The 17742-nt window shown below is 41.1% G+C and overlaps 1 protein-coding gene across 1 annotated transcript in view; it reads left to right on the top strand.

Annotated features, from left to right (window-relative positions):
* SLC4A8 (solute carrier family 4, sodium bicarbonate cotransporter, member 8) overlaps nucleotides 1-17742 on the top strand; it is a 99440-nt gene that overhangs the window by 54589 nt on the left and 27109 nt on the right. The window contains exons 6-11 of the mRNA XM_006870029.1: nucleotides 1621-1809; nucleotides 3031-3122; nucleotides 4229-4386; nucleotides 5428-5515; nucleotides 10987-11133; nucleotides 12562-12662. Of these exons, the coding sequence (XP_006870091.1) occupies nucleotides 1621-1809; nucleotides 3031-3122; nucleotides 4229-4386; nucleotides 5428-5515; nucleotides 10987-11133; nucleotides 12562-12662 (775 nt within the window). The remainder of the gene's footprint in view (nucleotides 1-1620; nucleotides 1810-3030; nucleotides 3123-4228; nucleotides 4387-5427; nucleotides 5516-10986; nucleotides 11134-12561; nucleotides 12663-17742) is intronic.

Genomic DNA, 17742 nt, shown 5'->3' with positions numbered 1-17742 from the left:
TTTTTTGTTTTCTGATTCCAGATCTTTGCACATTTTGTTGTAATATTTGGCTTTATCTTCTCGAGCTGATATTTGAAATTTTCTGTTCAGCTCTTGAACCTCCTCATTTCTTCCATTTGCTTTAGCATCTCTATGCTGGAGAGCACATTTCAGTGTCTCTTTTGACATCCATTTTGACCTTTCCTTCTTTCTTATCTTCTTAATGACTTTTTGCTTTCTTCATGTATGATATTCTTGATGTCATCCCACAACTCTTCTGGTCTTTGGTTTTTCTACTTGTGTCTCCCCAAGAGGAAAGATCCTGAAATTAGTATAAAGGCTAGAGTTACAGAATTCTGGATCCTTATTCATTACTTCTAGCCTTTGCTAGACATGGATGGAGTTAGAAGTTGAGAATATGTGTTAGGGTTTGGGGGAAACTTAGGGGTAGGTCAATGGGACTGAAGTAAAACTACTAAGATTCTTCACATTAGGTATCTAATGTCTTTATAATGTTAGTGATAAGGTAAACTGTATCAAGTGTTTATTGTAAATCACAATTTTTATATACATTATCTCATTAAATTATTTCTCATTCATTTTATACATTCTCTCATTAATAATATTAATATTATCTATTTCACAACAACCCCTGAAGTAGGTGATATTATTCTCTTCATATTACAGATGAGGAAACTGAGAAACAGTGAGGTATATAACTTGCCCAGGTCACCCAGTTAGCAAGTGGTAGGACTGGGATAGAAAGTGGATCTTTAGCTCAAGATCCCATAGTCTTAACCAGTGTGCCATCTGCCTAGTATTTGGATTTTTTTCTCCCTCAACTCTGCTGGGGTAGACAGGTTAAAGGCTGATGATTTTGGCCGTGAGTGGTCAGTTAACTTAATTATGCTTATAGGTTTCCACCTTCAAAGACTCATTTTGAGGTTTACAGTTACAGTTTCCCTTAACACTCTCAGCAATGTTAAAATGTTAGAGGAGAGGAATACAGGGGAAGTTTGGCCAATGGCAAAACAAAGTGGGTAATAAGGTGGGTTTCCCAGTCAGACAGTCCAGGGTTTGAATTCCACCTCTGTGGCTTACTAGTTGTGTGACTTTGGGCAATTTGGTAACTATTTGGGCCTCAATTTTCCTATGTATAATAATTATTATGATAATATGTTATTCTCATGATTGTTATGGGATTAGATAATATATGGAGTCCTGGTGTGATGCTGTAGGATACGAACTTGATCATAAAGTCAGTTTGAATTGCAAGATTGGCGTTCAAACTCATCAGCTGCTCCTCGGAAACCCTGTGCAGGGTCGCTGAGTTGAAACTGACTTGATGGCACTAAACACAAACAACAGAGCATATATGTAAAGTGTAGTTCCTTGCACATAGTAAATGCTCAATAGTTTCTATCCCTAATAATAATGATTTATTACATGATTAAAGGATAAGTTTTCACAGATGCTATCATTGCATAGCTCTTTCAGACACTGAAGCTAAAATTGCAACTCTGTGGCTCAGGTGGAAATGCTTCCCCCATGCTGTGCCCCTCATACCCACACTCCTGACTTTGGTATCCTTGCAATCATTGACCCTCAGTCTGAGTGTTCAAGTTAGTGTCCACTTTGCAGACCTGATCCTGGACCAGCAAGAACTCTCCAGTGACCTGGATGACAGCATGAGGATTAAAGTGCGGGAAGCCCTTCTCAAAAAGCATCATCATCAGAATGAGAAGAAGAGAAATAACCTCATTCCCATTGTTCGCTCCTTTGCTGAGGTTGGCAAGAAGCAGTCGGATCCACATTCAATGGATAAAAATGGTAAGAGTTTACAACTTGAGTGTTCTCTGTCTTTACAAATGAGACATTTGAGACATAATCAGAGAAGCTGAGTTACTAGTAGGCAGGGGCTATATTTGTCTAATATGTTTCCGTGCCAATTTAAATACTTAGTCCTTTTGGGGCATTGGTAAAATGGGTGGCATCAAGGTTGCACACCTCAAACAATCCTCAGTGAACTCAAAATGAAGGACTTGTGCCCCAGGGTAGCCTCAAAACTAGCATGGCTTTTGGGAGATTTCTACAGTGGGGACAATTTGGGGCCAGAAAGGTCAGCTGGAGCTTTTCAGACCAAATGTAGTTTTTTGTAGGACCTTACCCAAAACCCACTGCCATCAAGTTGATTCCAACTCATAGTGACCTTACACTACAGGGTAAAACTACTCCATCGGGCTTCTAAGGCTAGACTAAATCTTTTGGGAGCAGACAGCCTCATTGTTCTTCTTCAGAGTAGCTTCTGGGTTTGAACTTCTGATCTTGCATTTAGTAGCCCCATGCTCAACCAACTATGCCACCAGAGTCTTTTAAAAAGAGCTTTGTTGTTGTTATTAAGTGCTGTCAAATTGGCTCTGACTCACATTCACCCTGTAGAGTTTCAAGGCTGTATATCTTTGTGGGAGCAGACAGCCTCATCTTTCTCCCACTTAGGATCTTAGAAGGGAACAAAATACAGTAGTACAGCTCTTGAGTCATATGTCTAGTTTTGACATTCTAGTTTCACCACTTGTTAAGTGTGATGCTAATAGGACCTACTCCATTATTGTGAGACTTCAATGAGTAAATCCATGTAAAGTCCTTAGCATGTGACTCATGGTGGTTAAAAACACTCAATGAATTTCAGCTGCCAATTAGCCAGCTCTCTTTCCTTGACCAGGCAGGGTCTAACCTCTGTATTTACTGAATCACAATGTGCAGAAGATATGCCTGGGAATCTAGACTTTACATTTGATTCACCACAATAGGGTTCTCTGATATATATACCTTTCTGGTTAAGGATTACTGCCTTCATAGACACAGAAAAGAGGGTCATGAACTAAGGACAGAAGAAATGAGACCTCTGTATCCTTTGAACCCTAATGACTTGGCAAGCAGCTAGGTATGAAGCTCCTGGCTTCATAGTCATAGCCAACTGTTGGGGGATGGCATGGCCAGAAGGAGAAAAGACAGGGACTCAGAAAATTCTGTTTCATTTTTTCCATATAGGTCAAACGTTGTCTCCTCAGTCTGTTCCAACTACAAATCTTGAAGTAAAAAATGGAGTGAATTGTGAACACAGCCCTGTGGATTTGAGCAAGGTGAACAGAAACATGGCGATTGGCTTATAACCTGGAGTCCAATTGTGAGAAGCTGGCTAAGATTTGGTATTTCAAGACCCTTTCTCCTTCAGAAAAGGAGGTCCCTCTCCTCATGTTTTCTTCCTTCTACTCCAGCCTGTTCCCTTCTCCTCACTAGTGTATTCCTCCATATCCAACATGACAAAACAGAGACTAGCCGTCCTTGACAACGATATCCTAATTTTTCCCTAATTTTTTTTTTAATATTTTATTGTGAATTATGTGATAGTTTACATGGGAGAACATTAGCTTTACATTCATCCTATCATATATCGTTTCATTGCCATGGTTACAATTCCCTCCATGCATCATCAGCCAACCAAAGGGTATATATACTCTGTAAGCCTGCCCCCGGTCATCAGCACACAGTCCCTCTCCCTCTCTGTGTCTAAAGTCCCCAACTGCTCCGTCTCTCCACGTCATCGTCTCTGCCTCCATCTCAGGCATCACTGCTTCTCTGGGTAGGGTCCCGCTCTCCGCTCTTCTCCCTTATTTTTTGACACTTGCTCTCTAGCTGCAGCTTCTAACTTCCAGTGGTTTTGCCAAAATAATATTTTTGCTATTGCTTCCTACCCACCCGCTCCTGTAGTTGAGACTCTTTTGGGAACTGTGACCTTGGCATCCAAGGCCTTCACACAAGTAGTGCCTCTTGTTGCTGGTTCTTTTGTCCTCCTTGCTGTGATTTACCCTCGACACTAATTTTCCAAAACACAAAGTGTCATGACACTACTCTTAAGGCTTCCCTTTTTATTGTGAACAAACAAACAAACCTGAAACCTCCAATAAAACAGTGGAAGATTTGAAAACAGAAAGAATTTGACCCAAAACTTCAAAAGCACTGCTATTTGAGAAAGCATGGTGTTAGGGAATTCAAGTCAGATTTTTTTTTTTTTTTTTTTAAGTGAAGCTAATCAGACATGTCTTGTCCAGGTTATTGTGAGGATCAAATGTGATAATATTAGGAAACATTTTATAAGCTATAAAATGTTGTTCTGAATATATACGAAGAGGAGGAAGATTGGTTTGAGGTGATGGCTTCCACTCAAAGGGTTATTTTGGACTTTCAGGTAGACCTTCATTTCATGAAAAAAATTCCCACTGGGGCAGAGGCCTCAAATGTCCTGGTAGGAGAGGTGGCTACTCTGGACCGCCCCATCATTGCTTTTGTGAGACTGTCTCCAGCTGTTCTTCTCTCAGGCCTCACTGAAGTGCCAATCCCAACAAGGTAAAGACAAAGATAGCCAAACCTAGTACATTCTTGCTAAAGTCCAGGTTTATGTGGGCTTTGGTGAGAGAAACTAGCTTAATACCAACATTTAGGATAATTAATTTTGAGAATGCTGTATAAACGCAGAAAACTGGAATATATTTATTTCACCACCACACAGGAGAATTATGTGGACTGCGTAGTACCTATAGCCTTTGAAGTGGAGAACTGGGGATTGTTAAAAGAACATGCTGTTATTGTTGTTAAGTGCTGTTAAGTCAGTTATGACTCATAGCGACCCTGAGTAGGGTTTCTGAGGAGCCGACCTGGTGGTTTTCAACCTGGTGGGTTTCAGCTGCTGACCTTGCTTTCCACTGCTTAGCCTACAGTGCCGTACTAGGACAGGAGCCAATGTGTTATGATGGTAAGCCTAATTAAGTCAACTCTTGCAGATTTATAGAGCCACATCCCAAGGCAGCATCTCTGAGCGTAAAGGTATTTGTGTCTCTGTCTTCCCACAGGGCTATGGCTGGGTTTGTATAGTTTTCAAATAAGTCCCTATTTATTCAAAAGGCTGATCCTGTTCTCCAGTGATGCAGGTGATTCAAAGCCCCATTAATTGCAGAGTATTCTTACGTCCAGAACGTAATTTAGACTCCTCTATGAGGCTTAATCATTTCAATTTCTTTAGTGTTCTCCTCCCCCGTCATTTTCTTATTAGAGCAATGGATGAGATTCAGATAACCTTGAGTTTGCGCTACAATAAAAATGCTACGTTTTGAAAAAACTCTTCTTTCTCTACCAAGGAAGTATGCCTATGGAAACCCTCAGAAATGTAGCCACATTATTGAATGGTGTCAGACCAGTAGTTTCTTATGCTCATAACGGATTTAGGTCAAGGCAACTCATATTGTTCCATTATTAGTATGCTTCCATTTATTGAAGGTACAGCAATGATTCTGTTTGATGGGAAAGAGAAATGTTCTGCTGATTAGAGAGGAATAAGATGCTGCTTATTAATGTTTACTCATATAGTCTTTCTCTGTGTGTGTTGTCCAGGTTTTTGTTTATTTTATTGGGCCCAGTAGGGAAAGGTCAGCAGTACCATGAGATTGGCAGATCTATGGCCACCATCATGACAGATGAGGTATGCCCCACTTCTGTTTTTCAATCATTCATCCCATAAATACTCACTGAATGTTTACTCTATGGCAGCCACTGTGTAGATATCGGGGATAAAATAATTACAATTTCAGTGACTTCTGGGAAGCAGTTCAGGCATGTTTCTGAGAGGCTATTTTAGAGAGGGGACCAAGCCCTGTGAGGGAATTTTCTTCCTATGCTGAGTAAACAAGGAAGCAGAGAAAGCTTTTTCTGGGAAAATTATTATTGCCAAGGAGGATACATTAAGGCCGATTTAATTTTCTAGAGAGGAGGGTTAATTAAATACACCCACGCTATTTAATTGGAAGTCATAAAAAATTAAATGGAATGCATAAGGATTGCTATCCTAGGTATTAGTGAGCTGAAATGGATTGGTATTGATCATTTTGAATTGGACATTCATATGGTTTACTATGCTGGAAATGACAAATTCAAGAGGAATGATGCCTCATTCATGTCAGAAAGAGCTTTTTAAGATCTATCTTGAAGTGTGATGCTGTTTTTGATAGGATATTTCATACACTGTACAGGGTCGCTATGGGTCGGAATCGACTCGACGGCACTTCACAATCAAATCAATCGCAAGGAAAATAAGTTAATATGACTGTTATTCAAATTCACGTACCAACCACTACAGCCAAAATTGAAAGAAAAAAAAAAGTTAAGAATTCTATTAACTTCTTCGTTCTGAAATTGATCAAATGTGCAAACAAGATGCACCGATAGTTATTGGTGATTGGAATGCAAAAATTGGAAACAGGCTCTCTGCTCCTCCCCGTTCGACAGGCAGCCGCAGCTTCTCTTGCAGTACCAGCCACATCCCTGAGACAGGATGGTGGAGGTCGGAGTCAACGGATTTGGCCGTATTGGGTGCCTGGTCACCAGGGCTACTGTTAACTCTGGAAAAGTGGAGGTTGTGGCCATCAACGACCCCTCCATTGACCTCAACTACATGGTATATATGTTCCAGTATGATTCCACCCATGGCAAGTTCAATGACACTGTCAGGGCTGAAAACGGGAAACTTATCATCAATGGGAAGTCCACCTCTATCTTCCAGGAGCGAGATTTCACCAACATCAAGTGGGGTGATGCTGGTGCTGAATATGTTGTAGAGTCCACCGGTGTCTTCACAACTTTGGAGAAGTCTGGGACTCACTTGAAGGGTGGTGCCAAAAGGGTAATCATCTCTGCCCCTTCTGATGATGCCCCCATGTTTGTGTTGGACGTGAACCACAAGAAGTATGATAGCTCCCTTAAGATTATCAGCAATGCCTCCTGCACCACCAACTGTTTGGCCCCCCTGGCCGAGGTCATCCATGACAATTTTGGCATCGTGGAGGGACTCATGACCACAGTCCATGCCTTCACTGCCATCCAGAAGACTGTGGATGGCCCCTCTGGGAAACTGTGGCTTGATGGCTGTGGGGCTGCCCAGAACATCATCCCTGCATCTACTGGTGCTGCCAAGGCTGTGGGCAAGGTCATCTCTGAACTGAATAGGAAACTCACAGGCATGGCCTTCTGTGTCCCCACTCCTAACATGTCTGTTGTGGACCTGACCTGTCGCCTGGAGAAAGCTGCCAAATATGATGACATCAAGAAGGTGGTGAAGCAGGCATCAGATGGACCCCTAAAAGGCATCCTGGGTTACACTGAAGACCAGGTCATCTCCTGTGACTTTAACAGTGACACCCACTCTTCCACCTTTGATGCTGGGGCTGGCATTGCCCTCAATGACCATTTTGTCAAGCTCATTTCCTGGTATGACAATAAATTCAGCTACAGCAACAGGGTGGTGGATCTTATGGTCCACATGGCCTCCAAAGAATAAGAGCCCCTTGGACCACCAGCCCCAGCAACAGCACTAGAGGAAGAGAGAGGCCGTCAGCTGCTGGGAGTCCTTAGCCCAACTCTAATCCCCCTACACACTAAGAAGCTCCCATCCTGTTTCCATCCAGACCCCGTGGAGAAGGGGGGGAGGGGCTTAGAGAGCCCAGTCTTGTCATGTACCATCAATAAATTACACTATCCAGCCAAAAAAAAAAAAAAAAAAAGGAAACAAAGAGAAAGGATCAGTAGTTGGAAAATATGGTTTAGGTAATAGAAATGATGCCAGGGATGGCATGATGGAATTTTCCAAGACCAATGACTTCTTCATTGCAAAGAGTTTTTTAAACAACATAAATGGTGACTGTACATGTAGACCTCACTAGATGAAATACATCAGCATCAAATTGATTATATCTGTGGGAAGAGATGGTAGAGAAGTTCAATATCACCAGCCAAAATGAAGCCAGAGACCCACTGTGGAACAAACCATCAATTAACTCATATTCAAGTTCATGCTAAAGCTGAAGAAAGGTAAAACAAATCAACAGGAACCAAATTATAACCTTTATCCCACCTGAATTTAGCAACCATCTCAAGAACAGATTTGATGCATTAGACACTAATGACCAAAAACCTGAAGATGGCATCATGAACATTATACACTAAGAGAGCAAAAGGTCCTGAAAAAAATAGGAAAGGGAAAAAAGACTAAAGTGAATGTCAGAAGAGACCCTGAACCTTGCTCTTGAATGTAAAGAAATTCAAGCGACTGGAAGAAATGATGACATAAAAGACCGGGACAGAAAACTTCCCAAAGGGCAACTTAGGAAGGTAAATGTTATCATGAAATGTGCAAAGACCTAGAGTTAGAAAACCAAAAGGAAAGAACATTCTTAGCATTTCTCAAGCTGAAAGAATTGAAGAAAAAATGTTAAGTCTTAGGTTACAATATTGAAGGGTGCTGTAGTCCTGGTGTGGCACTGTGGATTAATGCGCTGCACTGCAAAGTCAGTTTGATTCACAAGGTTGGTGGTTCAAGCTCATCAGCCACTCCTCAAAAACCCTGCATAGGGTTGCTATGGGTTGGAACCAACTCAATAGCACTTAATAACAGCAACATGGGCAAAATATTGAATGTCACAGAAAGCCTCAAAAGAAGATAGGAGGAATACAGAGAGTCGCTGTACCAAAAAGAGTTGGTTAATGTTCAGCCATTTCAAAAGGTATCATATGATCAAGAACTGATGGTATTGAAGGAAGAAACTACTCTGAAAGTGTTGGCAAAAAACATGCTTTCAGAAAATGGCAGAATACAAATTGAAATGTTCACCAAACTGTTGCGGTACTGGAGGTGGTCAAGAAATTTAGAAGAACGCAACTTGGCTAGCTGATTGGAAGAGATCCATATTTGTGCCCATTCCAAAGGAAGATGACCCAATGGAATTCAGAAATCATCAAGCAATATCATTACTATTACATGCAAGTAAAATTTTGCTGAAGATAATTCTAAAATGGTGACAACAGCACATTGTAAGGGGGCTCCAGAAATTCAAGCCAGATTCATAAAGAGGACATGGGATGAGAGATATCACTGCTGATGTCAGATGGATCTTGGCTGAAAGCAGAGAATACCAGAAAGATGTTTACTTGTGCTTTACTGACTGTGCAAAAGCTGTGTGGATCATGACAAACTATGGATATAGCATTGTGAAGATCGAGTATTCCAGAACACTTAAATGTAGACACTAGGAATCTATACATAGACAAAGAGGCAGTTTGTTTTAGTAGAAGAAGGGAACACTGAATGGTTTAAAATCAGGAAAGATGTACATCAGGGTTGCATCCTTGCACTGTACTCTTTCAGTCTCAGCAAATAATCTGAGAAACTGGATTATGTGAAGAAGAATGTGGCATCAGGGTTGGAGGAAGAGCCGTTAACAACCTGTGATACAGATAATACACCTTGTTTGGTGGAAATGAAGAGGACTTGAAATACTGATAAAGATCAAAGACTTACATGTGGATTATATCTCAATGTAAAGTAAACAAAAATCCTCATAACTAGACCAATAATTAACATCGTAATAAAGAAACGATAGACTTCATTTTGTTTGAATCCACAAGCAATGCTCATGGAAACAGCAGTCAATAAATCAAATGATGTATTGCATTAGGCAAATCTGCGAACGATCTTTTTAAAGTGTTAAAGTACATAGATGTCATTTTGAGGACTAAGGTGTGCCTGACCCAAGCGAGGGTATTTTTGCTTATGTCTTATGCATGTGAAAGTCAGACAATGAATGAGAAAGACCATAGAAGAATTGATGCATTTGAATTACAGTGTTGGCAAAGAATATTGAAAGTACTCTGGTAGCGTAGTGGTTATGAATCGGGCTGTGAGCGGCAAGGTCAGCAGTTCGAAAATACCAGCGGTTCCGCGGGAGAAAGATGAGGCAGTCTGCTCCTGTAAAGATTTACAGCCTTAGAAACCCTGTGTAGGGTCACTATGAGTCGGAAGCAATTCCACGGCACACAACAACAACAACAACTTGGACTTCCAGAAGAACAAACAAACCTGTCTTGGTAGAAGTAGAGCCAGAATGCTCCTTTGAAGTAAGGATGGTGAGACTTCCTCTCTTGTTCTTTGGACATGTTGTCAGGAAGAACCAGTTCCTAGAGAAGGGCATTATGCTTAGTAAAATCAGGAAAAATGTGGAAGACCCTCCAAAAGATGGATTGACACAACGACAGCAACAATGGGCTCAAACATAACCACAATTGTGAGGTTTGTGCCGGACCAGGCAGTGTTTTCTGGTTCTTTCTGTGGTGTATAGGGTCGTTATGAGTCAGAACTGAGTGGATGGCACCTGACAAAAAAACAAAAACAAGCTGTTTACATGAGGAAAACTCCTTCCTGTTACGTGTAAATGAGACTAGTATCAGGACCAGGTATCCGAATCTCCTTACATGTCCACACCAAAGTAACTAGACATTTTGGCTGCCCATGGGGTTCTGGTGTGGTGCTATAGGATCCTGCAAAGTTGGCAGTTCAAACCCATCAGCTGCCCCTTGGAAACCCTATTCAGGTTTGCTATGAATCGGTACTGACTTGACAGCACTTAACAACAGGAACATGGTACAGAACCCACAATGCATACATACCCTGATGGGAATTGCCTTGCTCACGTGAGCGCAAAATCAGGCTTCTGATGCAGGTGTCTCCAGTAACAGAGGGACATGAGGCTGTGTTTTATAAGTTCTCTTTGGTTGGGAGGTTTCTTAGATAGAGAATTGTAATCAGGAAAATTCTGCATGCATCTTGCTTTCTGTTCCATTCTTTTAGAAGATTTTAGAAATGTACAACATTAGAGTCACATCATCTCCACTTACACTGACAGACATAATTTAGTTCTTTTTCATCTATCTCATCCCAGGTTCCTTTAAAAAAGAATCCTTTTATCCATTTTTTTTCTTGTACTTCTTTAAGTGTTCAGTTTTCCCATATATCAATCCCTGTGATAGAGATAAAAATCAAAAGATTGTATCCATCCTTCACCATGTCAGTTTTAAGTAAAGTTACTTTCAACTTTCCTAAGATTTTGTGTGTTTTTTTTGCTGTAGATTTTTCATGATGTGGCATATAAGGCAAAAGAGAGAGATGACCTCCTGGCAGGGATTGATGAGTTCCTGGACCAGGTGACAGTACTCCCTCCAGGAGAATGGGACCCCTCCATTAGAATTGAGCCACCCAAAAACGTCCCTTCCCAGGTAACGTATGCACATCAGCCAGTAGTCATTAGCATCACTTACTGAGTGCCCATCATGGTATATTCAAAATCCATGATGACCTGACCTTCTACTGGGGCACCTAGAATGTCAGAACAGTAATAAGTGAATACAAAATAACATAGACTGGTTCAGGAATGATGGGGGTCAATCAGGATAGTCTGGGGATACATTTTAAACTAAGTATTGAAGAATTCATGTGGAATGACAGAATTTGAAGGAGTCCTGGTGTGGCACCCTCGGATAAGGACTTGACCTCAAGCACCCACTCCTTGGAAACCCTATACAGGGGTTGCTATGAGTCAGAACCAACTTGACGGCACATAACAACAACATTATGCACAAAGCCATCAAATGAAAAGAGGAAGTGGCATAAGAAGATCAAGTTCCCCCATACTTTTTTAGCATGTTCAAATTGTGAAAGGAGCTCTTACTCTGTGCAGTAGACACTAGGCTAGGTACTTTACAGGTACTAATTAAATCTTCACAGCAACGTCCCAAATAGGTATTATTGTCCCCGTTGTTTTTTGTTTTTGTTTTTTTTTCACAAAAGATGAATCAAACTCAAGGGAAAAATCAACAACAAAAAACAATGTCTACTAGGACAAAGTTTTGAGGGACAGTAAGATTGCTATTGTGAAGTGCCTTCGAGTCAGTTTCAACTCATAGCTACCCTGTATAGTGTTTTCGAGGGAGCATCTAGTGAGTTTGAACTGCTGACCTTGTGGTTCAAGCCTTCCTTGCAGTTCAGTGCTTTATCCTGCAGTACCACACCAGGACTCCAAAGTAGGATTATACAGAGGCAAATTGGAAACTTGAAGGTTAGATCATATTTAATGCCCAAGTTCCCCATTTTTCCTGCTTCTGGGCAAGGCAGAGTGAGAAGTCAGATGTAAGTAAGTAATTAAGTAAAGTAAGTAAGTAAGTAAGTAAGTAAATCAATCAAACCAACCAAATCAATCAAATCAATAAAAAAAAAAAATGTATGGGAGCATAGTAGCTCCATATGATAAGCACTGGACTGTGAACCACAAGGTCTGCAATTCAAGCCCAGCAGCCACTCTGTATGAGAAAGATAAGGCTTTCTGCTTCCATGAAGATTTAACGTCTTGGAAACCCTATACGGGTCATTATGAGTCCCACTCATTGACGCTTCACACACACACACACACACATATATATACACACATATGTGTGTATATATGTGTATGTGTGTACACATTAATATATGCCACCTCGACCTCAAATCAGAAAACGCATTGAAAAGCTACAGAGAAACTCATGGGCATTCTGGGCTGGTTTGGGGTTATCCCATTGTCATGCCTTCCTGTTAACAGATAGGACAGAACAGATGGCTGATTTGTGTGTGTGTGTGTGTGTGTGTGTGTGTGTGTGGTCCTCTGTTAATAGGAGAAAAGGAAAATGCCTGGAGTTCCAAATGGAAACATATGCCACATAGAACTGGAGCCACATGGGGGCCACAGTGGGCCAGAACTTCAGCGTACCGGGCGGTAAGTTCTTGGAGGGTTCTCAGCTGATGTTGTTTACTGGGTAGAAGTTGTGTAAAGGAATACTTTCAACCTTCTTTGTGAGATCTTTATAGTCTGGGAATGACTTTTCAAATGGAATCACCAATTTTAACTATGACAGATATACCAAATATTATATTCGTTCTTTCAGATTTCTCAAACCAGCTACGATCTTGCATCCGATCTCCAGTACTTCCTACATGTTCTCTCTGATCTGAACACGCTCCCTTCCTCCTCTATATCTAATTCCTGCTTATCCTTTGTCTCAGCTTAGTTGCCATTTCCTTTGAGAAGGACTCTGTACATGAGGTGTTCCTGGTATGTGATGTCACAGACAGCATTGAGTTCCCCCTGGTACAGTCCTTATCATACTTTGTTATTAATATTGCTTGATTTTTCCTGCTAGACTACTGCATATGGGAAGGGACTCCATCTGCCTTGTTCACCATTATATTTCTAGCATCCAGCGGAGGGCCTGGCACAGAGTAAATACTCACTGTTTAGTGAATGAATGAATACTTTTAGAATGATGCTTGTTTTATAGCATGAAATGGACAAACGATAAGTAATCATTCTGGTATAAGAAACTTCTTTAGTGTAGGAAGATAAGTACTATCTTAGCAGTGTGTCTCAAAACAGGAAGTATTCTCTTCTAGGGCAAGGTTTTAAAGACAGATAGATGTCAGAGGAAGAGGTCTTTTACAATAGGTTTTATCCTCAAGTAGAGGGGTAGTAAAAAGATGATATTTTGGATTGGTGTGTCTCCCAAAGTGTCCCCAGATCACGGGACAAGGCTGTAGCTGAGAGGATATACTGGATGGAGATTCTCAGGGAGGACTGAGATCATGGAAGTCATTCTAATGTCGTCCCCTCCCTTTTCTTCTTTCTTGCTTGAGATTACTTTCCTTACTGTTTTACCTTCAGTACTTCAACCCAATAGAAATACAGGTTTGTTTTCTTTTGGAGTTATGGAAAGCATTTTTGTTCCTCACTCCCCACCCCCCCCTTAGAAATTCAGGGAGAAGCTATAAAAGGAAACACAGAAGCAGGATAGACAATGTCACTTAATTCGAGTCGTCCTGCTATGGAAGTGAAGTGTGTATTCTGGTTGAAGGAATGTTCTTGAGTGTTGGAAAAATTAGGCTCTGGAGAGTGAGTATTGGAAGAAAGCAAGAACTCATTGAATGGGAAGAGTCAATAAAGTTAGGGAGCACCCTAAGAGTGAGTTCAACAGTTTGTTTGAATTTGGGAAAAGTCTGAACTAGATTGGAAGACAGTTCCAGGGAGGCATCTCTCCTTAGAATAGATGAAGAAGTATTTTGGAGGAATTTTATAGTATTTCCAAATTAAGATTTATTTTTTGGGTACAAATGGATTTGATAGTACTTTCAAATAAGGATTTATCTTTTGGGTACAAAGAGTGTTCATACCCAGGATTTAGTGTTTTGTAAAGTCTCCACTAAACAGATACACATACACAGGTAAGATTTCAGGTTTATTTTGGTGCCAAAGAGAGAAGAAAATTCTACATCAGGTAATGGAAGTAGGACCTAGACTAGGGTTTTTGATAATCAGTTCTACATGGGGATTTAGGAGACCATTGGACTGAATCCCAATAGTTCTAGAATCTCAGAAACGGTGACTGAAGTCCCAAAAGAAAACTCCTTATTATCAGGATCATTACTTGCTTAATCACAAACCTGGAAGTGCCTTTTTTTTTTTTTTTTTTTTTGCAGTTCAAAGGAGTTCTCCCAGATTGTTGTGTCAGGAATTTTGCAATTGACAGAGCTGAAAGGAAGGATTATCTGGGGCCCCCACTCTAGTTCTGCTCAGTGTGGGAGACAGCTAACTTCTCCAGAGTTCCTGGTGTTTTTCTCAGAGCCCTTAGTAAAGGACCTTGAGATATGACCTCCCTCCCTATGTAACTTTTTAGGTCTGATGGCTCAATATTTTCATCAGGCATTAGAGTTTCATGCCAACTCTGGTCCCTTTCCTAATCTTAAAAAATGTAGGATGTCAACTTGAACATTCCCTCTACAGGTGGACATCCTAGGAGTTTTCAGACCTTCCTGGACTGCACAGACAAAAACCACATTGTTGTTAAGTGCTGTCCAGTCAGTTCTGACTCATAGCAACCCTCTATTGGGTTTCCGAGGAGCGGCTGGTGAGTTTGAACCACTGACCTTGCAGTTCAAATCGATCTTGGGGTCGAGTGATTATCCTGTGGTGCCACACCAGGACTCCAAAACCACATTAGTCTGGGTTTTATAATTCTTCAAACCATTATTTGTATTTCTTAGAGGTGGAAACCCTGTTTTCTGCATATCATGTTACACAACAATGGAACAAAAGTAAAAGACTTGGGACATGCTATCCTCATTGGATTGGAGAGGTTTATGAAGATGGGGTAGAGTGGACTCTAGGAAGGTGGAAAGGAGACAAAGTTTAAAAGAGTGCTTTGAGTTCTGTATTATCTGACCCTTCCCCTCAGGGCTAGGACCACGTGTTGAGCCTCCCAGAAATGGACCCAGCAGTGATGCTGAGGCATCCCTATATGTAACGAAGACAATTGGCTTAGTTCTTACATAGTCCCAGGCCAGAAGACTCACAACAGGGAAGAGACTTTGGAAAGGCGTTTTCCAGGGTATACTTGTGTCTCTTGTTTTGGATGCCACTTTTGGGAAGTGTTGAAGGAAAAAAAGAATAAGGAGCTATCTCGATGATCCCCCCCATCCCCCCCCCCCCAAACACTTTAAACAGGTCTCTTCCAAAGCACATGAGACAAATGGATGGATGGCCTGTCCCTAAAACCCTCAGAGAAGGGCTCCCTAAGTCAATGCTCCAGAGCCTAGTGACCCTCTACACTGGTAAGTCCTTTCTTGCATCAAGCTTAAATTCATATCCCTGTGTGTTTCCAGGCCCCTAGAATTGTAATGTCCAGGGCAGTGTAGAAAGGGAAAGAAAAGCTCATATGAAAGAAGAATCCCTGCCTGATGTCTGAGATCAATCTGTGATTCTGGCTTGATTTTATGTATGAACCAGGTATGAGGTTGGCTCCATAAGCAGTATTCAGTCATTATTTCATTAATTTATGGCTACATTATTGATTGAGCCTCAGATCTTTTTTTCCCTCCCTATAATTAGATAGATAGCCTCCCTTTTGATGTTGTTATTATTGTTAGGTGCTGTCTAATTGGTTATAGCTGCCTCATCAAGCGGCCTTATGCACAACAGCAAGAAACATGTCTGGTCCTGTGCCATCCTCATAAGTGTTATGTTTGAGGCTTCTCATAAATCCATTTCATATCAATACTATGCCTGTTACTTTCAGACACTTGCTTCAGAAGATGCATTCTACATTCAGTGAGGTGAACAATCATGGCAGCCTCTTCTGTTGTCTCAGTAGGGCAGGGGGACTATGAACTCATTATTGCAGAGATGCTCTGCCCAGAATATAGCCCTTCAGAAGAAGGTTATTGGTGGTTAAGAAGCGATATTAACATGGTAATAAAATGTTATAACAGCTAAGAACCCAGAAACACTTGAATCTTGCCCCAGATTAATCACTGCTGCCTGCAGAGTCCTTAATGAGCTATTTACTCAAAGGAGAAAGAAGAACAAAGTGACACTTTATAACTAACTGGAGCCTTGCCCCCAAGCCTTGAGGCGGAAGTAGGATAGCTGTGGATAGCTCTTTTACCTAAATTGGGATTTCCAGATGGACTAAAACGTAAGCAGGCCACGTGGCTGGTTCTGCTTCTGTTCCCTAAACTCAGACCCAGATTATGATGTTAAAGCTGCAAACTGAGGAATGGTGAATCTCAACTACATCCACCAAACCACAGGAGAAGTAGGTAAGAGGGTCCAGTGTCTGCCCTGTATCCGTCTGTACACCCATTGTCCCTTCGATCATTTGAATGGACAAGAATTGCTGTCTGGGTCTCCTCTTCTGGGAGCCAGGCCTCAGGGCTCACCATGCACCTCCAGGCTTCTAGAAAGAGAGAAGGGGAGAATTGGCTAAGCTCTCTTATAAAAGTATCTTGTTTTCTCTATTTCTTTTCTTTAATTCTTTTACTTTGATTTTCACCTTTTTAGTATAGAAGCTTCCAAACATGAAAAAATGCAGAGAAAATGGTATTATAAACTCCCCTGCACTCATGAACAGTTACTAGCATTTTGCTAATCTTCTTTCTTTATTTTATGTTTATGTTTTCTAGGTTATTTTTAAGCCAAACCACCACCACCATGTCATTTTACCTGTAAATACTTCAGTATGTATCTCTATTTGATAAGAACAGTTTTAAAAAAGAAAAGTCATCATGCTATTAACAAATCTAACAAAATTAGTAATCATTCTTTAAGTTTTTGAATGCTCAGTCCATATTAAACTTTTCATGGTTGTCTTTGTAACACAACGTCATTTTAGAGTTCACGTGTTCAATGTAGGCCCCAATCCAGGTTTACATTTGGTTATTATGGCCCTGTCTTGGTTATCTAGTACTGCTATACAACAAGTGGTATATAAATGTATTCTCTCACCGTTTAGGAGGCTAGAAGTCCAAATTTAGGGTACCAGCTCTACGGGAAGGCTTTCTCACTTTGTTGTCTCTGGGGAAAGGACTTTGTCTCCTTTTAGCATCTGTGGGCCCCATGTTCCTTGGGGACCTTCATGTGCCTTGGCATCAATCTTCCCCTGGGTCTGGGAAGTTCTTAGAGCAGAGACGCCAAGTCCAAAGGATGTGCTTTGCTCCCAGCTCTTCTTTGTTGGTGGACTGAGGTCCCTTGGTCTCTGCTCCTTTCACTCTCCTTTTATCTTTTGTAAGATAAAAGGTGATGCCGGCTATACCTCAGGGAAGTTTCCCTTACATCAGATCAGGACCATGACCTGAGAAGGGAGGTACATCTCACGCTGGAATCCTGGAGATGATTATATCTTTCATAACTACCAGATTACATTGCTACACAACTGATAAACCACTGCGAGTCCTGGCCCAGTCACGTTGACACATATTTTGGGGAGATGCAATTCAATCCATGACAGTACCCATTCTATATCACATCC

The sequence above is a fragment of the Chrysochloris asiatica genome, unplaced genomic scaffold (assembly GCF_000296735.1).
Source record: "Chrysochloris asiatica unplaced genomic scaffold, ChrAsi1.0 scaffold00138, whole genome shotgun sequence".
NCBI classification, from domain to species: Eukaryota; Metazoa; Chordata; class Mammalia; order Afrosoricida; family Chrysochloridae; genus Chrysochloris; species Chrysochloris asiatica.
This window is presented reverse-complemented; position numbering and strand designations above follow the sequence as displayed.